The sequence below is a fragment of the Neoarius graeffei genome, chromosome 6, assembly GCF_027579695.1.
Source record: "Neoarius graeffei isolate fNeoGra1 chromosome 6, fNeoGra1.pri, whole genome shotgun sequence".
NCBI classification, from domain to species: domain Eukaryota; kingdom Metazoa; phylum Chordata; class Actinopteri; order Siluriformes; family Ariidae; genus Neoarius; species Neoarius graeffei.
In genome coordinates, this window is record NC_083574.1 from 22,282,481 (window position 1) to 22,308,649 (window position 26,169).

At 38.6% G+C, this 26,169-nt stretch overlaps 2 protein-coding genes across 10 annotated transcripts in view; one reads left to right on the forward strand and one right to left on the reverse strand.

Annotated features, from left to right (window-relative positions):
- The window catches only part of kifc3 (kinesin family member C3), a 111,409-nt gene extending 99,616 nt beyond the window's left edge, over positions 1-11,793 (forward strand). For 6 of the 7 annotated variants that reach the window (XM_060923426.1, XM_060923422.1, XM_060923424.1 and 3 more), the window contains 10 exons: positions 1,078-1,256; positions 1,341-1,445; positions 1,572-1,702; positions 2,122-2,245; positions 2,996-3,125; positions 3,874-4,103; positions 5,794-5,946; positions 6,598-6,724; positions 8,055-8,101; positions 10,987-11,793. In XM_060923426.1, the coding sequence (XP_060779409.1) occupies positions 1,078-1,256; positions 1,341-1,445; positions 1,572-1,702; positions 2,122-2,245; positions 2,996-3,125; positions 3,874-4,103; positions 5,794-5,946; positions 6,598-6,724; positions 8,055-8,101; positions 10,987-10,995 (1,235 nt within the window). In that variant the 3' untranslated portion in view covers positions 10,996-11,793. The remainder of the gene's footprint in view (positions 1-1,077; positions 1,257-1,340; positions 1,446-1,571; positions 1,703-2,121; positions 2,246-2,995; positions 3,126-3,873; positions 4,104-5,793; positions 5,947-6,597; positions 6,725-8,054; positions 8,102-10,986) is intronic. The other variant, XM_060923425.1, reaches the window with a different exon arrangement.
- A 951-nt stretch (positions 11,794-12,744) lies between these two features.
- wt1b (WT1 transcription factor b) overlaps positions 12,745-26,169 on the reverse strand; it is a 31,740-nt gene continuing 18,315 nt past the window's right edge. For all 3 annotated transcript variants that reach the window (XM_060922867.1, XM_060922866.1, XM_060922865.1), the window contains 5 exons: positions 20,266-20,368; positions 17,224-17,371; positions 13,294-13,383; positions 12,985-13,077; positions 12,745-12,866 (listed from right to left, as the gene is read on the reverse strand). In XM_060922867.1, the coding sequence (XP_060778850.1) occupies positions 12,745-12,866; positions 12,985-13,077; positions 13,294-13,383; positions 17,224-17,371; positions 20,266-20,368 (556 nt within the window). The remainder of the gene's footprint in view (positions 12,867-12,984; positions 13,078-13,293; positions 13,384-17,223; positions 17,372-20,265; positions 20,369-26,169) is intronic.

Here is a 26,169-nt window from a genome sequence, read left to right on the forward strand (position 1 = left end):
TGAGGACATTCCTCAATGTTAAATGCAACCCTAAATGGATAAAAAGTATTAACGTGGTGATGTCTGATGATTAAAAACTTGTTAGCAAATTGCTGTTGTATAAAAAGAACACAACTGAAGAAACACTTTGGGACGTCCCAAAGTGTTTCTTCAGTTGTGTTCTTTTTAAACAACAGCAATTTGCTAACAAGTTTTTAATCATCAGACATCACCACGTTAATACTTTTTATCCATTTAGGGATGCATTTAACATTAACAGAGTTATTGTTACTAATTTGAAGTTTATTTAATATAACATTAAATAAACTTCAAATTAGTAACAATAACTCTGTCTACATTAGATGGCATTGCACCGCCCCATAGTTGATTATTTTCCTATAAACTCTCACCCTTAATTTTATTCCTTATTTATTTAACTAAGCCAACTACTCCTGGCCTCTGGAAAGAGGTTCCGCAGCATTCGGTGCAGGACCACAAGGTTCTGTAACAGCTTTTTCCCCCAGGTCACCAGACTGCTGAACTCCAAATCCAAACTCTAAATCAAACTGAACTCTCAACTTCTATTTATACTTGAACAATTCCTAATTCCACAGGTCACTTTATACTGTTGCACTTTATATTTTTTGCTGCTGCATATTTTAATATACTTTTTTATATTTAACTCTGTGCTGAGCCAAATTGCAACAAAATTTTGTTCTGTGTACACTTGTTGCATACTGAATGACAATAAAGGATGTCTGTCTAATGAATGTTAGTTTTAGAAAATTACTGGTTATAATCAAAATGTTTTGATTACTGGTTAATCAAAACATTCATACTCACTGTAACACACATTTCTACATAATTACAATTAGGTAATTGCTAGTGAAGTATAAATGTAAACCTAGTGCATACAGTCAATTTTAAAGTTATTAAAGGAGAGTTGTTTTATTGTTGGCTTATTGGTTGCTATGGCTACCCTGTCTAAATGTTTACCATTTTAATTCCCTGTCTCATCTTTTTAAAAATGGCCTAATACTAGCTGATTTTACAAAAGAATAACTGAATTGATGTTAATCAATTTTATCTTTTCAACAGGAAACATTCGTGTATTATGTCGGGTGCGTCCCATCGGCAAGGAGGAAGCGGAGACTGACAGCAAGAGTGTGGTGTCCTTCGATGCCGATGATGATGCAGTGCTCTACCTTTCCAACAAGGGCAAGCTTATGACTTTTGACATGGACAAGGTCTTTCCACCTCAGGCCACGCAGGCAGAGGTTAGGAGATCATGCCAGTTCCTGTTACTTGGGTTGTTTGGTGGCCTGTGAAGTGACCTTGTAGTCTGTCTTCTGATTGAACAGGTGTTTCAGGAAGTGCAGTCTCTGGTCACGTCCTGCATAGATGGCTATAACGTGTGCATCTTCGCTTATGGGCAGACAGGTTCAGGAAAAACCTACACCATGGAGGTAAATGAGGACACTGGGGAAAGGCTTGGACAAAATAATAGTTTGGCTAGAAACAAATAACAGTGATGGATGTCACCCAAAATTGTTCTGAGTTGTAAGTGTATAATATTTTGTGCGTGCGCACAGGGTATTCCTGAGGACCCCGGCATTAACCAGAGAGCTCTGCGTCTGCTCTTCTCTGAGGTGTCTGAGAAAATGCCTGACTGGCACTACACCATCACTGTCAGCATGGTGGAGATCTACAATGAGACACTGAGGTAAGAGCACGCGCGCACACACATTCGGACTCAAAACCTACACAAGTAATTTTATCACGGCTAGGAAAGTGATGGCTTTTCAGTTGTGTGATTGATTGGCAGACTGCTTATGGGCAAGAAGTACTTATCTTAATACAGGAGGCAGAATGTAGTGAGGGGAAAATGCAGCATATCAGAGTTCCTTGCAATTTCTTGTATACAGATGGATTGCTGGTGTAACTTTAGGACATGTATTGCCACCTAGTGCATGAGCATGTATGGAGAGACTCCTGCACATGTCTGTTTTTAAATAATAGAGTAGTAATCAATTACTGATCATAAATGTAATTGCATATTCCATGGCATTAATAGATTGTTACTGTCCTGTAATTTTGCTTTCGAAAGAAATCCAGAGTTTATAGAACTCCTGTTTTTCTCAGGAACCTGTTAGGAGACAACCCAAATGAAAAGTTGGACATTAAGATGTGTCCAGATGGCAGCGGTCAACTGCATGTGCCTGGTCTTGCCAAGTTCACAGTGGAGAGTGTGGATGATATTAATAAGGTGAGCGTTCTTTTTTTTTTTTTTAATACATTTAATTTTGATGGATGTTTTTATCTCTGTCTTATGCTTTGAGTTCTGTCTCCTGTCACTTGCAACTTGGCACAAACATAATGTGTCTTGAGATTTAAGGGCATTAAATGTAGGAGTGGCTATAAGGGTGACCTTCTGAAATATCATTGGCCACCCCAAAACTTTTGGGTTTGATTTTTCTTTTGAATGCCTAATGTTAAAAACATGAAATTTTGTGGTTTTACCTTATCTAAAAAGAGAAGAAATGTGGGCTTTAATGTACTATTAAGAAAACGTGTAGCCATCCCTTGCAATTATTGATTAAACATACAAATTAAAACAGAAATAGAAAATTGTAATAATTGTATTATTATTATTATTATTATTATTATTATTATTAAATCTACAACTATGAAAGTTTGTTTTAGTCCAAATATTGGAGTCATTTATTTGAACATGGGCCAAAACGTTGCATTTACAGCATTTGCTTAATTAGAATGTTATGCCTTAAGTCCTGCTTTGCCATGATTGCACTGTGTCCCACACTGGCCACCCCCACACCAGCTCAGTGTCCCACCTAAGTAAAACATTCTGGATCAGTTAGCTGGACAACTCAGAAGTAGTCATACACACTTCAGTCAGCTTCATCTGTGAAGGGAGAAGGCTGTGCTTATTCCATGTTTTAGTACAATGACTTTGCAGTTTGAGTGGAAGCTTAATCTTTGACCTTTAATCCTGCAGGTTTTTGAGTTGGGCCACATGAACAGGGCAACAGCATGTACCAATCTGAATGAGCACAGCTCTCGCTCTCATGCTCTCCTCATCATTAATGTGGCCGGCTTCAACTCCTCCACAGGACACCGCACCTCGGGTGACTTTATATTATATATAAATCTCTCTCTCTCTCACTCACACACACAAAAAAAACTTGAAGCAATAGACAAATCTCATTTCTAGCCGCTTTATCCTGTTCTACAGGGTCGCAGGCAAGCTGGAGCCTATCCCAGCTGACTATGGGCGAAAGGCGGGGTACACCCTGGACAAGTCGCCAGGTCATCACAGGGCTGACACGTAGACACAGACAACCATTCACACTCACATTCACACCTACAATCAATTTAGAGTCACCAGTTAACCTAACCTGCATGTCTTTGGACTGTGGGGGAAACTGGAGCACCCGGAGAAAACCCACGCAGACACGGGGAGAACATGCAAACTCCGCACAGAAAGGCCCTCGCCGGCCACAGGGCTCGAACCCAGACCTCAATAGACAAATCATAAAGCATTTTCCTCCGTAAACCCTAAATGTAGTTGATTTCCTCAGAATAAGTTTCCATTCTGAAGGTTACTTCTTTACTCTTGCTGTTCCAACCAATCCCATAAGTTGCAGGCCAGTCAAAGTGTCCCAGTGTTTCATCATGCTTATTTGGTTTTAATCACTCTAGTTACTAGAGTCTAGTAATTATCCAGTCAAAGGCTTTAAAGTATTTGCTTATTTCAGTCTAAATGGTGACCTATTTTTTGACCAGACAGAATATGTACCTGTTACAGCAGCCTCACTTGTTACAAGCTCTTCAGTAAAAGCACTTAATAATGTCACTGTACCTTCTCTTATGTAGGTAAGCTAAATCTGGTGGATCTGGCTGGCTCAGAGAGAATCTCTAAATCTGGCGCTGAGGGAAGCCGCTTGCGTGAGGCTCAGTGCATCAATAAGTCACTCTCAGCACTGGGTGACGTCATCAACGCACTGCGCTCACGCCACTCACACGTTCCCTTCAGAAACTCACGCCTCACATACCTGCTGCAGGACTCGCTCAGTGGAGATAGCAAGACACTAATGCTGGTACAGGTGTGTGTGCGTGCTGATTCAATTATCATTTGTAATCAAACTAATAATTTACTGGGCTTATGATGATTGAAAATGGTGACCTCTGCCTTAACTCTTCATAAAGCACCATCTATTATCAAAAACTATCTGTTTTATACAAAATTAGTTGATACTTATTATTGAAAAATATTGTGATGCAATCAAGGAACAAACCAGCTTATCTGCAATAGTATATTTTGCTGTGTTTTCAGGATGTAACAATGAAGAGGAAAGAAAACTAAAAAAAAGTTATAAATTATTGAAAAAAATAGAAAATATCTTCAATTCAAAAGAAAATTAAACCCAAGCTCTTATCCAACTAACCAAGAAAAACGAGGCCCACTTTAAAAATCTTTCCAATAATAACATTTACAAGGTTTATTATTCTGTTTGCCAATTGTTCCACATGCTCCATGGTTATAACATTTTATGAACCATTATTTAAACATGATCAAGCTCAATCAAAACATTAATTTGTAAGGTTAAATGTACGATATTAATTAGACTACATGTCTGTCCATCCATCCATTTTTTTACGGCTTATCCAGTTCTGGGACATGGGGAGAGTAATCTCAGAAGTGATGCCCAAACCTCCCTCTTCCCAGCCACCTCCTCCAGAGGGATGCCAAGGTGTTCCCAGGACAGCCAAGAAATATAATCCCTCCAGTCTGTCCTGGGTCTGCCCTGGGGTCTCCTCCTGGTTGGATATGTCCGAAATACTTCCTCTGGGAGGCATCCGGGAGGCATCCTGGACAGATGCCCGAACCACCTCAACTGGCTCCTTTCAATTTGAAGGAGCAGCATCTGTTCTTCGACGACGCTGTTCTGTCCAACCAGGAGGAGACCCCAGGGCAGACCCAGGACAGACTGGAGGGATTATATTTCTTGGCTGTCCTGGGAACACCTTGGCATCCCTCTGGAGGAGGTGGCTGGGAAGAGGGAGGTTTGGGCATCACTTCTGAGATTACTCTCCCCATGTCCCAGAACTCATCACCCTATCTCTAAGACCAAACCCACACATCCTGCAGAGAAAGCTCATTTTTGCTACGCTTATCCACAATCTTGTTCTTTCGGTCATTACCCAGACCTTGTGATTATAGCTGAGGGTAGAAACTACACGTTTACAGTATTATTTAGGTTTGCACCACTTGACCATTTAATGGTAGCAAAATGGTAAAAAGAAGATGGTAAACTGTAGACCAACATGAGCACAGACTTGGGCTTCACCTGAGCTGGTCTAACCTGATCGATTCCCCCCCCCCCATTTACAGCTCCCTTTTCTGGTCTCCAAACAAGTTGTGTTCTGTGTAATTGACGGAACAGTAACACAGACTGCATACCAAAATCCCAGAGCCCTAGGGTTGTAACAAGAATGCAACTACCAGATTTGTTAACATTTACCAAATCTGGATTAGCATTTTGAAGAGTGGAGGAGGAATAGATTGGGAGTATGATGGGGGGACATAGTGTTCAAACCATGTGTTTTTATTTTCAGACTCACTATAGAATTTACACCTACAACAGCTAGGACTATTTTGAGGCTGGATTGATATGCTGTAATTACTGTAGCCTATGATACTCAGCAAATGTGTAACAGTGCTTAAGCTTTTGTAAAACAAGTGGATTCTCATGTAACTGTGCAATAAACCTTTTAATCCATTTGCTTTCTCAGGTGTCTCCTCTAGAGAGCAATATGATTGAGTCTGTGTGCTCTCTAAAATTTGCCCAACGTGTTCGCACCGTTGAGCTCGGACCGGCCTCCTCTTCACGGAGATATGCCGAGAACTCTTCAACATCCTCCTCACCAACCCACGACAGCGTGGAGGTAGACGCACACAATTTTATCAGTATAGTGCAGATAATGAAAATGAATTCTTAGTAATAATACTAAGAATAAATATATATATATATATATATATATATATATATATATATATATATATATATATATATACTTAGTATTATTTCACAGTGCTTAATAGTGCATGATATGACTGCACCATTTACAGAAATATATTTTTGGAAATAATCACAACAAGAACTAAACACCTATAATCTTTTTTCCAAACAATACGGTGGACTTAAGTCAAGATGGAGCAAGAATTACTCTTTCCATTTGTATTCAATCACTAAACACTTGTACAAAACTAAAAGCCTGCTATTTATTTAAAATGTAATATATTCTAATATAATTAGACATGGTTGATGGAAATTTTGTCATCTGTAACACTTTGATGGAGGTGACAGTTTTGCTCATCGATGATGTCTGGTATAATTTTATATGATCGAATATTTACCAGAACTATTAGTCTTGGTTAAACAGGACAGCACTGATGTGACTGCCAACATCTCTAAGAAGTAAAAGTATAGTATACACATTGTATGTTGTTTTTCCATCAGTTTTGAGCACACAGCTTGCTAAGGTGTATTCGGAAATTATAGTCCAAATCTGTCTTTCTCTGTCTGTCAAACACAGTTGGACTCTCCTCCCATAACTCCTGTGCCCTTACCCATCTCCCGTGCAAGTAGTGTAGGCTCTTCTCTCGCCACTATCTCCCGAGTCTCCAGCACACGGAGAAGATCCCAGAGCCAGCAAGCTCCAGGTGAGGAGAGATGCACATGCACACACCCCATCTATTTCAGAAGAGCTTTAAGCAATAAGGACAGAACAGATCGAGAATGTATAGAAGTCTGAATATCTAGCAATATATACTGTGAAGATTGTCAAAGCTAAGTTTTAGTTCTCAGACAAGATTTCATAATTTTTAACCAAGTACAAAAAAAGTTAAAAATATATATATTCCCAGTTAAGTGTACAATATGAAAGCATCTTGAAACATATTTTAAAACCAGAAAACAAGTAATGCAGAATAAAAACTTAAGTAAGGAATAAAACATGATGGGGAATGCTGTTATAGGAACATAATTAATTTTGGGGTAACAGTAACAATTATTTGTGTCTGGTAAAATCACATAATACCTTTTGATTATTTTCCAATAAGAACAAAATGTTATTAAATTACATTACCAAATCTTTTGTTAAAAAAGGCGATATTCCTTTATTGATCCCCATGAGGGGAAATTCATATGTTGCAGTAGCTCAAGTACAGAGTAAAATATAGATAAATGTAGACTAAGTTTATTTAAAAAAATGTATAAAACTAAATCAGGACAATTGCTCACAAAAGACAGCAACAGATAAGAATTGGTAGTGGCACATAACGAATAACATTCTTTTTATTCGTTTATAGTTATGTCTGAGAAACTTTAGTTCATATCACTTGCATTATAGCAGCTATAAACATGAACATAATTCCCTCAGCAGATTCTTTTTTTTCTTCCTGTAATATTTAATAACCAAAATATGCAACTTGTCATTTTATTAAGAAACCACAAAGCAGAAAGTCCTCAGTCTTGAAAACTGTTCCATATCAGAAAACATGGTTGAATATTGAACCACTCCCAATTTCTCCTGTCATTCCTACCCCACCCTTCCTCCCACTACGTTCATGTTTATTCCTCGTGGTGTACTTCGTCCATGAAGAGATGTAACTGTGTAAGATTTACTATTTAAAATTACACATTCAGCTATACTAATATTATATACTATGTTTTCTGGGCCCTTAAATGTTTGGATTCTAGTTGGTTTTTGTGTTTTTTTTTGATCAGATGCAGATCAGACACCTGATATTAATGTTAGAAATGCTTCTCATGCTTTTGCACTTAATGGACAAAAAAAATCATTTGTCTTGCATGCAACTTCCTTAATATACTTTCTAAATATGTTTCCAGCAAATTTCAGTTTACTCACAATATAACCGTACTGTCTTCAAATCATCCCCATGACTGGGTCTATGTCTTTCCTATTTGCTGTCCCTTGTCGCCTTGTCTGCATTGTGATTGGTTGGTCTCCTCTGATTGGTTGGTTTGCAGACAGACAGGTAGACAGAGGCAGTCCATTGCTTGGGGACAGTGGGCAGGTAGGTGGGGTTTTATCCGATTAGCCTCTTGGCATGGAAAAGCTCAGCATGGCATCCGTGTCACCTGATCACTCTCAGCCCGTCTAACACAATGTGCTCTAACCCAGGGAAGGGGGAGGGGGGGTGAGAGAGAGAGGAAAAAGTGTTTGTGGGTTTTGTTTTGTTTTTTAACTACCTTGTCCTTGTAGTTTTTGTGTGGTTTAATTTCTCTGTGTGCCAAAGTACCTGTGTTCTGTGGCTTTAAGTGTATGTGTTGTGTGTGTGGGGGTGTATGTACACTCGGCTGCTTTTGTATGGCTGCGCTGTCTAGTCATGAAGTGCAGATAACTTTGTTTTGCTGACCTATATGGGCTCATGAACACAGAACTCGCATACATGTCTCCTTCCAATTCTGAGCTCTTGCTTTAGTCTTATCCATGAATGAAGCAAGCTGTCATTTTCATGTAACTTTCAGGGGTGGTGACTAGTGAAAAGTACTGTATTTTCCATATTATAAGTCACATGAGTGTAAGGTCCGCTTAGAGACAGAATAAACATGTACAAGAGTTGCTGGTTTATTAGGCACACCTATGTTGTACCTAATGTAAGACATTTTACCTACATACACTATATGACCAAAGGTTTGTGAACATCTGCCTATTGCACCCACATATGGTTCTTCCTCAAACTCTTGCCACAAAGAAGCACACAACTGTCTTGAATATTTTTGAATGCAGTTTCTCTAAGATTTCCCTTCACTGAAACTAAGAGGCCCAAACCTGTTCCAGCATGACAGTACTGCTGTGCACAAAGCGAGGTCCATAAAGACATGGTTTGCCATGGTTGGAGTGGAAGTGATCTGCACAGAGCCCTGACCTCAACCACACTGGGCTGGGTTTCTCAAAAGCCTTTTAACGCTAAGAGCATCTTAACTAGGAGGGAGAGTGTTCATTGTGCTGCTCACCCTACCATTTAACAATGATCTTTGTGCTACGATACTTTTGGGAAACTCGGCACCAAACTCCTTTGGAATGAACTGGAACGCTGACTGCACTCCAGAACTCCTCACTTGACTTCAGAGCCTGACCTCACAAATGTTTTTGTAGCTTAATGAACACAAATCCCCACAACCACATTCCTAAATCTAATGCAAAGCTTTTTCCCCAGAAGAGTGGAGGCTGTTATAACAGCAAAGGGTGGGGTAACATGGAGATGTTCATGTCCATGGGTTTGGATGTGATGGTCAGGTGCCCACATACTTTTTGGCATATAGTGTAGCTGTGTGGATCTCTGCTCTGCTGAGAATGTAGGTTATCACTTGGCTACAAACTATTGTTTCCAAGTCGTACAATTTTTCGTGAGGAAGAGCGTGATTCCATTTCAGTTTGTATTTATTAGAGATGCTAGAATTACACACACACTGGCCTGAAACACTGGATCAGTGTACAGTATTTGTTTATACAGATTTGTAAAATACTAAGTGTTTTAAGTCTTTCATTTCTTTATGCTCACAATATTTATTTCCATCTCAAGTTGCATTCATTTTTTGCAGAGATCTTGTCTTGACAGGATAGTTGAACCACTCCATAAAAATCTTTTCTAGCACATCCCAAAGACTTTCAATGGGGTTAAAGTTGGGACCCTGTTGGGACCAATTCACGTGTGAAAATGCTTCCTGAACCACTCTTTCACAGTTTCAGCCCTGATTTTATGCCCATGCCATCAGGGAAGAAAAACATCCATTGATGTGATAACCTGGTTATTCAGTACATTTCAGGTCACCATCTGACTTCATTTTATTGCCACATAATGTTGCTGAGCCTCGACCTGACCAACTGAAGCAATCCCAGATTATAACACTGCCTCCAGAGGCTTGTACAGTGGCCACTATGCATGATGTGTGCATCACTTCATGCGCTTCCTTTCTTACCCTGATGCACCCATCACTCAGGAATCGAGTAAATCTGGACTCATCAGACCACATGATCCTTTTCCATCTCTCCAGAGTCCAAGAGTCCAGAGTCCCTAGCAAATTAAGTATTTTAAATCTTCTATTTCTTTGTGCACATACAGATAACTGCACAGAAAAAGTGAAATGTGATTATCCTGGTTGATGATTGTTTGAATAACGAAATAATGAATATCTGCATTGACTGTTTATTCCATTGATGGTTAAAATGTGACCGTGAAGTCACAATATGCACAAATACTTTAATGTTCTTATGGGTTAATTCACAGAATTCATAATTGGCACTAAATGCACCTACTGCAACATTTTTAGTAACATTTTGTAATTAAGTTTATTCTTCTTTGTGTAATTTGCATGTAACGGCAGTGTGTGCTTTAGGGGGCAGTGTTGCATATACCAAAGCAGAATGTACATTGTACATGAAATGAAAAATTAAATGAAAAAAATGAATGAAAAACAAAGAGAAAATATCTCACACTTCACTTTAGTAAAGCTATTTTTTTTGGGGGGGTGGAGAGATTGGTGGAATTTGTACATTTTTTTTAAATATGCACACATCTGATTCTTCACTAAGAATTTTCTCTACAGATTTGTCACTTCCTGGTTTTGTAATGCTATAAAGATGGGTTCTACAAGTGCTTTTATCATTTGCACTTTTGCCAGAAGTTCCTCACATTTCCCCATTTTGCATTTGTGCCACTTGTGTTTTGTCCAGACCTCAAAGTTACTGTACACTTCCCTGCTCTAAAAAACAAAAATGCAATCTTGTAGTATGGAAAATACAATCAACTGGTGACTGCGGCTCTTTTTTTTTTTTTTAATAACTGGCAAGCAACTGGATTGTTAGTTGAGGAACATGGTTCTGAATGGTGAACTGTTTTTATATTGCATTTCTCTTACACGTTTTCTTAATCTGATCTCTCTCTCCTTTGCTCAGGACGAATGAAGCTTGTCACATGATGCTATGATGATGAAAGTGTGCTGAGAAACTGCCTCTCAGCATGCTCCACCCACAGTTTATTTTACGCACCGGGGACAGGGACGAAACAAACTGGCAAATCAGGGATATGTATAGCATTTCTGTGAGAGGCTTGACTGTTCTGTTGACTGAAGAATCTGGCGTTCCTTCTGAGCTCTGTACTGCCTCGGTGAGGAAGACTTCCTCCATCACGTCACAGTGTTCGTGGACGTCTATGCACTTTAGAACATGCTGATCTGATTAATCATGGTGTTAATAACCCAGTCAAGCTTAGGACTATCACATGACTGGTGGTGTTCAAGTATGTGTGTTCTTTCTCTTTTTTGGAGAAAAATGCTGGTGTATTCTTTTTTTTTTCTTTTTATTCAAAGCCTAAGAACAAAGTCATACTTCCAAATATTTGTGTAGCAGTCACAGTAAGCAATAATTGAAGGCCAAGTCTAGCCTGCCTCTGTAAGTGGTCATGTTCTTGTTGTGTATATTTGGCATCCTGAAGGCAGCATATTGAAATCGTCCTGATCTAAGCATGTATTCTTTCAACTTTGTCATAAGTAATGGACTTACTCATTTCATATTGCTGTGAATAGGAATGCTTTGAATTTTCACCCATAGTCAGAATTGCATTTCCACTATATAAACTTTTTTCACCAGAAATGGACCACTGAGAGAGAACGGATATTGGTGACTGTGGGGATTGGTTCATTTTAGCATAGCTTTGTCTGAATCTGTTTTTGTACACTTTATAATAAATGCCTTAAAAATTCAGTCCACTTTCCTGCTTCACTTTCCCAACAGTGTTCGTGCATCTTTATAAGTTGGCTATACAAAGCCACTGATTCAAAATTTGACCGTTTATAACCATAACATAAAAGATACTGGAAATTAACTTGTATATCTGGCACTGCTTCTAGACCAAGAAGCTAAATAAGCAAATGATTCAGGCATTATAACTACTCACAAAGGTTCTCATCTCTGGGATTACATTTACATACGTGTCATGGACCTGGGAGGAGGCAAGAACTAGGATGAATACCTGCATTGCGGGGGGCGGGGAAGAGCATACAAGATGACATAATTTCCTACTACAAGATGCTACGTACTATACGTGTTATATAGTATAAATTAAATTTCTTTAAAACTCCTTTGAATCAAGTCCAGTGACTGATTTTGTTTTTTTTTCACCAATTTTACAGTCAAATCTACTGGCATGATTGGCGTCATGGTCACATGAACAATCCTTGAAGCATAAACAACATAAACATGCAGTTCGGATTTTCAATGTTTGTATAAGAAGCTTTTTAATACAAAATATGGATATTAAAAGTCTGTCAAAGATTAACATAGTATATACAAAGAAATATAACAGTGCATTTTCCTTTTATAAAAATGAAAGCATGTTTGTAAAATCAGAAATAATCATGATTTTAAGTGAACCAGCCCATCCACTTTAGAAATTGATTTGAAGCAATCATGAGTTATCTGTAACGCGAGATCTAAAATATTCCTTATAAGACTTTACTCAGGCCTTTAAAGCCTTTTCTTTATTGTTATATTTTTATTTATTATTTTTGGACTTGTATATTCCAAAGCAGTTTAATGGGGTTAATAATTGGGTGTTCAGTCTTGAGCACTGCTGTCATCATGCTGTACAGCATGTTTGTTTTAATAATCACCAGGAGTTAGTTAATGATTGTATATGTAGAGATTTTGGGGAGTTCAGAGAGCTGACTGCAGTTTGGTGATGTTCCTCTCATGCATGCTATGATGTCTGACAAGCTCATCTGAACGAGCAAACTTCTTCTGACAGCTTGGCCAGCGACAGATAAATGGCTTCTCACCTGAGAACAGTGAGCATAATCGAGCAGTTTATAAATTAGTACTCAGCTATTAAGACTTGTTTCTAATGAACCTGAACTCAAGCTGAAAAAGAATGAAGACAAAAAGGGGATTACGCACTTGTTTTACCTGTATGAGTCCGCGTGTGAGTCTTGAGGTGGTCTGAACGCGAGAACTTTCTCTGACACGTCTGACACTGAAATGGTTTTACTCCTAAGAGAGTGGGAAAATAAGAATATTGAGAGCTTGAAAGAGAAAAAGATGGTTCTGATCACTATTCAGTATGCATTTGCCTGCCATGTTGATATGTAATGAGCAATGGACATTGTGTAATAAAGCACTGAAGATATGGAGGGAAAAGGTGAACAGTATGTAGCATTAAAGGAAAAAAATTTTACAGGATGAGGAGCAAGAAGGCCGGCGTCTGACCTGTGTGTCTGCGCTGGTGTCTCTTTAGCTGGTCTGATCTGGAGAATCTGCGACCACAGTCTGTGAAGTCACACTGGTATGGTTTCTCTCCTGAATACACAAATATAAGAATCATTACTATACAAAATATTCAGAATGTCTCTGAGTTTGGCACATAGCCTCCACATGGGGGCAGCACTGAAGCTGAGCTTAGCTAGCTAGTTGTAAATGTTTATTCCTCAGAATTTAGAGGAAATTATCAGTCAAAAAAGTGAGCTGGCATTTTCTACAGAGCGCACACAAAAATGTTAGCTAAAACGAAGCTAGATAGCTGCTGTTAGTTTGAAAAGGTATCTAAGAACTGTATCCAATTAACATTTACCAATTATTTGTTGAGGGCAAAGTGAATATCGGTGAATAACAACCGAGACTAAGTCAAGATTATTATTCACCGACATTCACTGAGCTTGAGTCAGATAATTGTTTTAGTATAAATACATCGGTGATTTTTTTTTTTTAAGTAAAAATCTCATCTCATTATCTCTAGCCAATTTATCCTGTTCTACAGGGTCACAGGCAAGCTAGAGCCTATCCCAGCTGACTACGGGCGAAAGGCGGGGTACACCCTGGACAAGTCACCAGCTCATCACAGGGCTGACACAGGCAACCATTCACACTCGCATTCACACCTACAGTCAAGAGTCACCAGTTAACCTAACCTGCATGTCTTTGGACTGTGGGGGAAACCGGAGCACCCCGAAGAAACCCACGCGGACACGGGGAGAACATGCAAACTCCACACAGAAAGGCCCTCGCCGGCCACGAGGCTCGAACCCAGACCTTCTTGCTGTGAGGCGACAGCGCTAACCACTACACCACCGTGCCGCCCCAAAAGTAAAAATTGTATTTAAAATATAATTTATTTCAAACTTCAATAGCGGCATGCAAATGTAATAAAGGCACGGTGCAGACTTGTCACTTATCTATGCCGACTTGCATAAAATGCTTTGTTTTAAAATAGGTAAAATAAATCACAATTCCACCTTACCTTTGAATAGTTTTAGACCAAACTTCATAGCATCTTTAGTGCTTTTAGGGACAGCATTTTCTTTCCTAATTTGTAATTCTTCCTCACTTATGGTGACAAAGCGATTGGCTGCCATTTCGCTGAGTCGCTTGAAGTGATTATCGAGAAATAGTCCAAATTTATCAACCAATCAGCGCACGGAATTTCGTATAATCGCCTACGTATTTATACTAAAAGACAATATAAAACTAAATACATTTTCGCTGGCATTGGTTAACTAACATTAGATAATATACTCAAAGTTAACTAGCTAGCTGACATTAGCTAGAGAATGTGTTCAAGAAAGTTAGTTAGCTAACATTTAACAATATTTGATGAAACAAAGCTGACACTAGGAAATGTCCAAAATCAAGCTAGATAGTGAAAAGTTTGTCATGCATGGACATGATGTGTATGTCCAGCTAGCTAGCTGAGATTAACTGAATGAAGATAGGAGTCACAACGTTATTAAGCCATCAGTATCTTACTGAGAAATCTACACATTCAAAAACAAAGGCCTTGATGCACTTTCCCCATAAGCAGGAGTTAACATCTTGTGATTAACGTTTAGTGCTACTCGTTAGTGTATACACACCCTGGGAGTGGATCTAAATAATTGGGCGAGAGACAGTTCAGTGATGTCACCATGGTTACAACATTACAACAGCAGCAGTTCTGGTTCCCGTGTGGGTGGATGCACATCTGCTGTATTCACGCTGCAGGATTAGGAAAGACTGCTGTCTGATTCATTCCGTCGTGAGTATTTCTGAGAAACTGGATTCAGAAGTAAGGACTATATTTTTAATTTTGCCAGTTTCTTTTATGGATTTGTGTTGGAACAAGGAATTGTTTGGATAAACGTCAAATATTGAATTACCACAAGAATGTCCATGTTATTTCTCTTGAGAGTTAAGAAATCATTTTAAAGAAACACACATACACAATCATAGTATATTACTGAAATCGTGTAATGCAGTCAAGAACTTTAGTGACTTAGTCAAATACTTGGCTAAATCCTGTATACTTTTTATTAGTCTGATCTGCATTTTTATTTTTAGTTTTTTACATAACAAACATGTACTGGAATCAGTGCTGTATGTTATTAAGCGTGATTTGCAATCATTTAAGACAGTGTTGTTGAATATGTTTTTCATCAGATTGGTCAGAAGGTGTTGATTAATCCTCTTTAGTATAAATACGCAGGTGATTATAGGAAATCACACGCTAATTGGTCAAGAAATTCAGACTGTTTTTTGATAATCACCTTGAGCAACTTGGCAAAATGGTGGGCAATTGTTTTGTCACCATAAGTGAGGAAGAATTACAAATTAGAGAAAAAAAATGTTGTTACTAAAAGCACTAAAGATGCTACGAACTTTGGTCTAAAACTATTCAAAGGTAAGGTGGAATTGTGATTTATTTTATCTATTTCAAAACAAAGTATTTTATGTGAGTCGGCATAGATAAGTGACACAAATTTGCACCGCGCCGTTATTACGTTTGCATGCCACTTTTGAAGTTTGAAATAAATAATTTTTTAATACGATTTTTAAAAAAATAAATCACCTGTGTATTTATGCTAAAACAATTATCCGCCTCAGGCTCAGTGAATATTGGTGATTTATTATACATACAGGACACTTTTTTGATGGAATAAAAACATGTATTATATTCCCTTCTAGCGGGTTATATTCATTTGGTTTGATAGCATGCAATATTGTTAGCATATCGCTTATCCTACGTGTATTACATCACTCTACCCAATGGAGAATGAGCATTGAATATGGTTTACGATATTGCATGATTGTCAAGACAACATGATGTCATGCGTCGGAGACATAAAACTTCCACGCTCACGAATGACACTGACTATTTGCAAACAAGCATGGCTGCCAGGTTTGTTTCATTAAATACGGAAGATTTTGAGAGAATTTTGAAAGAGAAAGAGGTGTTGAACACCTGAAAAGAATGTGTATGTATTATAATAATATTGGCTGGCTTTTTTCATAGTATATCAAATATATTCCATTTAGCTAGCATGATTGTGATGGAGTTCCCATCACTACAGTTGGGTATGTACTCTAACTACCATGCCAGTGAGCCTGACTCTTTGGGGTTGTGGTCAGGGTGCAGGTTTGACACCCTGTAGACCTGGGTTCAAGGCAATTCAAGGTAACTCTTCTCTTGCTTCACTACAGATGGCGTCAGAAGTGGGATGGCTGTAAGCCGGGAGGCCATTGGAGGTGTGCCCTGTGTGTGAGCTGTACGAGGGACCCAATGATATTGAACTTGTCTTCGACTCGTTCAGTATCATGCTAGCTGAGTGAAATATACCTGATGTACCTTTCAATGCTAAGCAATGTTATTCAAATAATAACCTCAATTTCATCTCAGTTATTATTCAGTGATATTCACTTCACCTTCGGCAATTTTTAAATTACAGCAGCTCTGATAATATTTCCAGCTATTTGTAATTCAAACAGGTTTATATTGATGTTTTTCATTTTTGATACATTATCGTTTCTATAGTAAAAATGAATTGACAGGGACTTGTACTTGGTGGACAATCTCACTGTTGATTACTTTCCTATAACAGCATGTCCCATTGTGTTTTATTCCTTGTGCTCTGTATTGCCAGAGTTGTGGTGATAAATTAGAAATGGATATGGTCATGATTTACTTTTTCTCAGTGCTATAATGGTGCATTATGATATTATCCATTCACAGAATATTAATTTGCTTTGTATGGTCTTTTGTAGTTAAGACATTGTTTTCGAGCAACAGCAATCCATCTAGTTATCTTGGTTACGTTGTGGTTATGCATCATGTCACCCCCAAAGCATCAGGTAAAAGCACGATAGAGTGTGTATGTAACTGTCTCTTACCTGTGTGTTTCCTTCCATGCATCTGCAGGTGTGAGAGTTTGAAGTATCTCTTGCTGCAACCAGGATATGAGCACATGAATGGACGTTTCTCACTGGGCTCGGTCGACCTCACAGTAGAGGGGGTGATGCTCGGTACTCGCCTCACGTCCTGGAGAAAGGAGAAACAGGCCTCAGGTTAAAAAGAGGATGGAATGTAAACGCACAAACACACACACAACTCAGTGTGTGTTACAAATATCCTTCATCAGCAATCAAAGCTTCTGATTTTTAAAAACGGTAATACTGTATGTGTGTGAGGACTCTGTGAGCACTTTGTCCTTACCTTTCCTCTTTTGATTGTCTATGTTGTAACAACTACCAATGTTAACATAGATTAAATCACTGCTGTTGAGTCTTGCTACTAGAAACAAGAAATTATTAAAGTGTCCCTCAAAATGATCAGAGTTCACACTGACATTTGGCTGTAATGTCTGATCTGCACCTTATCTTACTCAGCTCTGTTCTTTTAGTACGCCCTCAAAACATATGGAGGTTCAGCTAGAGTTAGCATGCTAACTGAAGCTGTCATTAGCAAGGACTGTCATGACATCGCTTTTAATCGCACTTGGACATTCAGTTGCATGAAAGCAAAGTTACAATTCTGTAAACATGCAACTTCTCCTCATAATGATTTATGAGGCTGTGAAGGGACGTTGGAAGCATGTCAATAAAATGATTGACAAGAGGCCAATCCAGCTACAACCCCAATTGCAAAAAGACTGGGACGCTGTGCTAAACAAATAAAAACAGAATGTGAAAATTTGCAAATCATGGAAACCCTATATTTCACTGAAAATAGGACAAAGACAACATATCAAATGTTGAAACTGAGAAATTTTATTGTTTTTTGAAAAATATATGCTGATTTTGAATCTAATGTCAGCAACACATTTCAGAAAAGTTGGGGCAGGGACAACAAAAAACTGAAAAAGTTGTGTAATGCTAAAAAAAAAAAAAATCTAGTTAATCGGCAACAGGTCAGTAACATGATTGGGTATAAAAAGAGCATCCCAGAGAGGCTGAGTCTCTCAGAAATAAAGATGGGGAGGGGTTCATCGCTCTGTGAAAGACTGCGTGGGCAAACAGTGCAACAATTTAAGAATAACGTTCCTCAATGTAAAATTTCAAAGAATTTGGGGATCACATCATCTGTAGTCCATAATATCATTAAAAGATTCAGAAAATCTGGAGAAATCTTTGTATGCAAGAGACAAGGTTGAAAACTGTCACTAGATGCCTGTGATCTTCAGGCCCTCAGGTGATGCTGCATTAAAAGCAGACATGTGTCTGGAGTGGAAATCACTGTATGGGCTCAGGAACACTTCAGAAAACCATCGTCTGTGAAAACAGTTCATTACTGCATCCACATGCAAGTTAAAACTATATACAAACAATATCCAGAAACACCACCACCTTTTCTGGGCCCGAGCTCTTTTACGATGGACTGAGGTGAAGTGGAAAATTGACCCGAGGTCTGACAAATCAAAAGTAGAAAGTCTTTTTAGAAATCATGGACGCCACGTCCTCCAAGCTAAAGAGGAGAGGGACCATTTGGCTTGTTATCAGTGCACAGTTCAAAAGCCAGCATATGTGATGGTATGAAGGTGCATTAGTGCACATGACATGGGTAGCTTGTACATGTGGGAAGGCATCGTTAATGCTGAATGATATATACATGTTTCAGAGCAATATACTGCCATCCAAGCAAAATCATTTTCAGGGAAGATCTTTCTTCTTTCAGCCAGACAATGCCAAACAGCTTTCTGCACATATTAAAACTGCATGGCTCTTAAAGAGTCTGGGTGCTAAACTGGCCTGCCTGCAGTCCAGACTTGTCTCCCATTTAAAACATTTGGTGCATTATGAAGTGCAAAATACGACAAAGGAGACCCCGAACTGTTGAGCAGCTGAAATTGTAGATCAGGCAAGAATGGGACATTTTTCTTTCAAAACTACAGCAAATACCTCAGTTCCCAAACATTTACAGAGTGTTGTTAAAAGTAGAGATGATGCAACACCATGGTAAACATGCGCCTGTCCCTACTTTTTTGAAACATTTTGCTGTAATCAAATTCGAAATTAGCATATATTTTTCAAAAAACAATAAAATTTCTCAGTTTCAACATTTGTTGTCTTTGTACTATTTTCAATGAAATATAGGGTTTCCATGATTTGCAAATTATTGCATTCTGTTTTTGTTTACAGTTTACACAGATCCCAACTTTTTTGGAATTGGGGTTGTACAAACCTCCAGACTGGAAGCCAGGTTTCCAAACTGGGGGATTTTTGACTTTGACGTAATACACTTGTTCTGAGACAATGGATTAAACTTGGGTTTTTTTAGCATTTCTACATACTTTTCCACATTATTTATGCTAGTAAGTTATAAAAATATTGACTATTGCACTTTTAAAAAGTGTGTGTCTGTGATTTTAATGGATTTCCATGGGGTTGATAGTTTACTCAAGCATGTAATTTAAAAAATAGATAACACGTTAAATAAAGTGAGAGGACAGTGTGGATGGGGTCACATCTTGCTTGGAACAGATATCTCTCTTGATATGTGGATGGTACCTGTTATGTGAGAGAGGTGACTACAAAAATGCATCAGACAATTTTGGTGCAAACAGGCTCAAGTGATTCAGCTGTTAAAAGCAATACAAGGAGAGAAGGTTTACAAAGCCAAAATCATCTATTCTAATAGGAATCTTTGAGACTTTTGTTTTCTCAGCAAAACTTTTATACACAGAAATGGAGCCAGAGAAAGCTGATCTACAGTATCTACTGTTCTACACACTTCCATTGCACTGACAAGTCTGTGTTTGTAACCAATTCATTCTTTTCTCTCCTGCAGGACAGAAGCACTGATCCAGAGAGTGGCACATCACAGGTCAGGCCTGACTAATCAAACATGCACATCGACCTGGCTGTGGGGGGATGGGAAGGTGGTGACTTTTAGTTGAACCTGTTTAATGGTGGCTGTGTGTATGTATGTGCACTGACCTGAATTCCTCGGAAAATGCCATGAGTGTGTATGTGGTACTGAGTGCTGTACATCACAGGAGCAACAGCTGCTGTGGGCTCGCTCTCAAACCCTGTACTCGGACTGCAACACATCAACAGAGAAGACACCGAAGGGTGCAGGTTTACTCATCATGACTAAAGTCCTTTCTCAAAACCAGAGGACAGTGTGGTATTAAAGTCACAGCCAGCCCAGAAGGGCTGGTCTGGAAATCTACTTTTTACACATACAATATAACTATATGGTGGATATGGTATATATTGAGGCATTCCATTTTGTAGTCATGTCCAAAAGCATATCGTAGAATATCCAACTCACTGATGCAATTCCACAAAGTATTGCAATGGGTTACAGTGCTCAGCGTAAATGAGTACACCCCCTTTGAAAAGTAACATTTTAAACAATATTTCAATGAACACAAACAATTTCCAAAATGTTGACAAGACAAAGTTTAATATAACATCTGTTTAACTTATAACGTGAAAGTAAGGTTAATAATATAAACTTAGATTACACATTTTTTCAGTTTTACTCAAATTAGGGTGGTGCAAAAATGAGTACACCCCACAACAAAAACTACTACATCTAGTACTTTGTATGGCCTCCATGATTTTTAATGACGGCACCAAGTCTTCTAGGCATGGAATGAACAAGTTGGCGATATTTTGCAACATCAATCTTTTTCCATTCTTCAACAATGACCTCTTTTAGTGACTGGATGCTGGATGGAGAGTGATGCTCAACTTGTCTCTTCAGAATTCCCCAAAGAAAATAATTTCTTTACACCACAAAGGTGAAGGCTACAAGAAGATCAGCAAAGCTTTACATATCAGTCAGAATACTGTAGCAAAAGTGGTCCAAAAATGTAAGAAAGATGTAATTGCAACCATCTCACAGAGACGTCCAGGTCATCCACGGAAGTTAACACCTCGACAGGAGCATCTTCTGATGAGAAGGGTTGAAGAAAATTGGAATGCAAGTTCACTGCAGTTATCTAAAGAAGTAGAAAGCCAAACTGGGGTGACTATTTCCCGTGACACAATATGGCGTACACTGCAGAGGAATGGCATGCATGGATGCCGTCCACGAAAGAAGCCTCTCCTAAAGCCCAGGCACAAAAAAGCCCGCCTAGAGTTTGCCAGGGCCCATGCTGACAAAGATGAGGACTACTGGGATTCTACACTCTGGAGTGATGAGACCAAGATAAATGTTTTTGGAACCGATGGCTTCAAAACTGTATGGCATCGCAAAGGTGAGGAATACAAAGAAAAATGTATGGTGCCTACAGTGAAACATGGTGGTGGCAGTGTCCTTATGTGGGGCTGCATGAGTGCTGCTGGTGTCAGGGAGCTGGATTTCATTGATAGCATCATGAATTCACAGACGTATTGCTCTATACTGAAAGAGAAGATGCTACCATCACTCCGTACCCTTGGTTGTCGTGCACTTTTCCAACATGACTAAACACACATCTGAGGCCACTGTTGGACTTCTGAAGAAGAACAGGGTGAAAGTGATTCAGTGGCCAAGTATGTCTCCTGATCTGAACCCAATCGAACACCTATGGGGAATTCTGAAGAGACAAGTTGAGCATCACTCTCCATCCAGCATCCAGTCACTAAAAGAGGTCATTGTTGAAGAATGGAAAAAGATTGATGTTGCAAAATGTCGCCAACTTGTTCATTCCATGCCTAGAAGACTTGGTGCTGTCATTAAAAATCATGGAGGCCATACAAAGTACTAGATGTAGTAGTTTTTGTTGTGGGGTGTACTCATTTTTGCACCACCCTAATTTGAGTAAAACTGAAAAAATGTGTAATCTAAGTTTATATTATTAACCCCGCCGACAGTAGTCAGAGGGGTTATTATTTTCACCTGCGTCAGTCTGTGTGTGTATCTGTCTGTCTGTCTGTCTGTCTGTCTGTGTGTCTGCAAGATATCTCAAGAACCAATGGATCGATTTGGACCAAATTTTGTATGTGTTGCCAATCACCCAGGAAGGAAACCATTAAATTTTGGAGGTCAAAGGTCATGGCAGAACTTCGAAATTTTCGCTCAATGTATTTTAATAGGGAAAAGGCGGGGTTTGCACTCGTTAGAGTGTCCCTGTCTAGTTAACCTTACTTTCACGTTATAAGTTAAACAGATGTTATATTAAACTTTGTCCTGTCAACATTTTGGAAATTGTTTGTGTTCATTGAGATATTGTTTAAAATGTTACTTTTCAAAGGGGGTGTACTCATTTACGCTGAGCACTGTATGTACTCTAATAGGTACAAATGTTTTTCGGCAATAAGGCACTTACTTAACTTCAGTTCAGTAAGAATATTACATTCTTTCCTTTTCTTTTTTTTTTGTTTTGGAAAAGTAATTAAATAACGTTGGTTTTGAACCCCAGTTGGCATTAATTTAGTCACAATACAATCACCATCCACTTTATTAGGAACACCTGTGCACCTGGTCATTCATTCAGTTATCCAATTAGCCAATCATGTAGCAGCAGCACAATGCAAAAATTCATGCAGATACAAGTCAAGAGCTTCAGTTGATGTTCACATCAAACATCAGAATGAAGAAAAAGTGTGATCTCTGTGACTTCAACCATGGCATGGATGTTGGTGTCAAATCCCTGGTCTGAGTATTTCAGAAACTACAGAGAGGACAGGCACCCTCTTCTTCTGCAGCCATGCTTTTGTAATGTGTGCAGAATGTGGTTTTGCATTGTCTTGTTGCAATATTCCTGGAAAAGATATTGTCTTGAAGGCAGCATATGTTGCTCCAAAATCTCAATGTACTTTTCTGCATTAATGCTGCCATCACAGAAGTGTAAGTTACCTTTGCCAAGGGCACTGACACAACCCCATACCATGACAGACCCTGGCTTTTGGACTTGTTGCTGGTCTGGATGGTCCTTTTTATCTTTGGTCCAGAACACACAGTGTCCATTTCTTACAAAACAAGACCTGGAATACTGATTCATCTGACCACAATACATGTTTCCACTGTTTGATGGTCTATCCCAGACGCCTCCGAGACCAAAGAAGCCAACAGCTCTTCTCGACACAGTTAACATAATGCTTCCTTTTTGCACAATAAAGTTTTAACTACCATTTGTGGATGTAACTCTGTATTGTAGTGCTTGACAAAGGTTTGCCAAAGTAATCCCAAGCCCATGTGGTTATATCAGCTGGAGATGAATGACGGTTCTTGATTTAGTGCCGTCTTAGGGCTCAAAAATCACAGGTGTTCAGCTTAGGCTTGGGCCCTTGCCCTTTATGCATCAAAATTCCTCCAGGTTACTCGAATCATTTAATGATATTATGCACCATAGAGAGTGAAATATCCAAATCCCTTCCTGTCTTTCTTCGAGGAACATTGTTTTTAAACATTTCATTAATTTTCTCATGCATTTCTTGACAAACTGGAGATTCTTGGCCCATCTTTGCTCCTCAAAGACTAGGCCTTTCCTGGATACTGGTTTTGTACCAAATCATGATTACAATCACTTGTTGACATCACCTGTTTCAATTCACATTATTATTTAACTGTTATTAGTAGCTCTAAATTGCCCCGTCCCAACTTTTTTTGGAATGCATTACAGGCTTGAAATGCAAGAATAGATGTATATTAACAAATGAAATGAAGTTGACCGGAGAAAAAATGAAGTATCTTGGGTTCATCCTGTCTGCAATGAAATATTAAGTCAAAGCAAATTTAGAAATCACTGCTTTTTTTTTTATTTGCATTTTCCAGACTGTCCCAGTGTTTTCTGGGTTGGGGTTGTATTTCTAGTTTTCTCAATCAAATAAAATTTTAGTTGTACAGTTATAAGAAAGCATAGTGCTTGAAATAAGTACATGTCTCTAATTCTATGTTAAATATCCCTATTAGCATGTTTTAGCTATTGACATGGAGATTATGAAAAGCAAAGAAAAAACATTTTCTGAGTAATTACTGAACTGATATACTCAATAACCTTATTTCTTCCAGAAAATACTGGTTGGTGTGTCTGGAATGAAGAATGAAGAATGCCATCTGAGTGTTCATAGTACTGATAATGTTCAAGGTCAGGAAGTGTGGGTCGTGCCTGATGAACTGCTAAGGCTCCATAAAGCTTTCTTTGTCCTGTTAGCTTAACATCTCAGACTATGCTATCAGCTAACACTAAGCCAGTCATCCTGCAGACTATCTATTCATCTTTCTGTGCAGACAAACACCTCACTGCTCATGGCAAAGAGAGGGAGTGGGGACATGGTGAGTATCTGGATGAGCATAAATATTCTGTCTTGCATTATACTCTAATATACACACAGTCTGCTTTTAGTCACACCCCAAACCCACCCTCGCCCATCACACTGCATTCCACCACACCCGTGTCAAGATACTTTATCTTCTCTGAACTGGTTGACTGAGCAAAAGCATGACCCCCTTCTGTCTCCTCCTCCCTTTCACCAGTGTAAGTTAAGCATTGATTTCATCCTGTGAAGCTTTTCTAGAAGTTAAGCAGGATGGCAGCTCCTCTAAAACACACTCTAAATCACACAACCTTTTCATCTGGGACACTGGACAGTGGAAAAACAAAGCCTGACCAGACTTTCTTCACTCTCTGTGCTCTGACCCACATCTTATTGCCTCCCCCTGACACACACATAACCAGACCCACTATCTATGTTTCCCCCGTCTGTCTTTTTTTTGTGTCTTTTCCGAGTCCATGGTCAAGGTCAGTGTTCTATAACTGAAACCTCTCACAGGAAGTGTCTCCCACTATAACAGGCTAAAGAGAGCAAACAGAATGGCCCCATCCTCTCAGGAAGGGAGGAAGCACACTTCCAGACTTCCTCATGCTGCATTTCTTTTAAGAGTTAGGCAAAAATATTGTTAATCAACTTTTGCTAACATAAAATGATTATGACTACAATTTATGGCTTTTTAAATGATTGCTAACATGCCTGGCTTGTCATATGTCACTGTGGCTAAATTCTGACAACCCAAAAAAATATGAAAAATTAGGTTTTGGCCTGATAATATGCTTCTTATAACATACTTTCAAGCCACAACTTTAATTTCAGAATGCAAAATACAAAATAATAGCACAGCTCGTATGGTATTAATGCACTCATTACCTCTGCCGACTTTGTTGGAGGAAGTTATGTTTTTGCCTCATTTTTTTTGTTTGTCTTTTCCCAACATAACTCAAAAAGTAGTGAACTGATTTTGATGAAATTTCAAGGAAAGGTGGCCCATGGGCCAAGGAACAATTTATTAGATTTACTGTAGATGCAAATCCAGATATGTTGGCAGATCCACAATATTTTTGCCTTTTCCCAATGTAATTCAAAAAGTATTGAACAGATTTTGATTAAATTTGGTGTACAGCTTTAGTATTATTCTAGGTTCAACTGATTTGATTTTGATACTATGTGGCTTGTAGAGGTATGAACTCTACTGAGTGCCCTTCTAGTTCTGATATGTTATTGTACAACTTACACAGGAACCTCACACAAACATTGAAAACCCAGTGTAATTAATAATCTGTATATTATTATGATTGTCTTCAGGATGGAGGACTTGGTGCTTTTTGGGTTTCTATCATAACAAATTGCATTTTTGTGTTATTAACTTTGAGAGAGAAAAAAGTGGGGCTGGTGAAGGAACGACTGTTTGTAGCAGTTCTAAGTGACTTGTGGATGCTCCACAACATTACATGTAACTATAAAGGGATAAAAAGTATCACATGATTTTTACTTAGTGTTGGCAAAATGCTGTGGTATAAGAAGAATAAAATACTTTTCAATACTGTTAATTAAAAATAATCAACTTTGGAGTCTTCATTGCTTCTTTCCTATAAAAGCATGCTCTGTTATGTTTATTCCTTCCTAAATAAT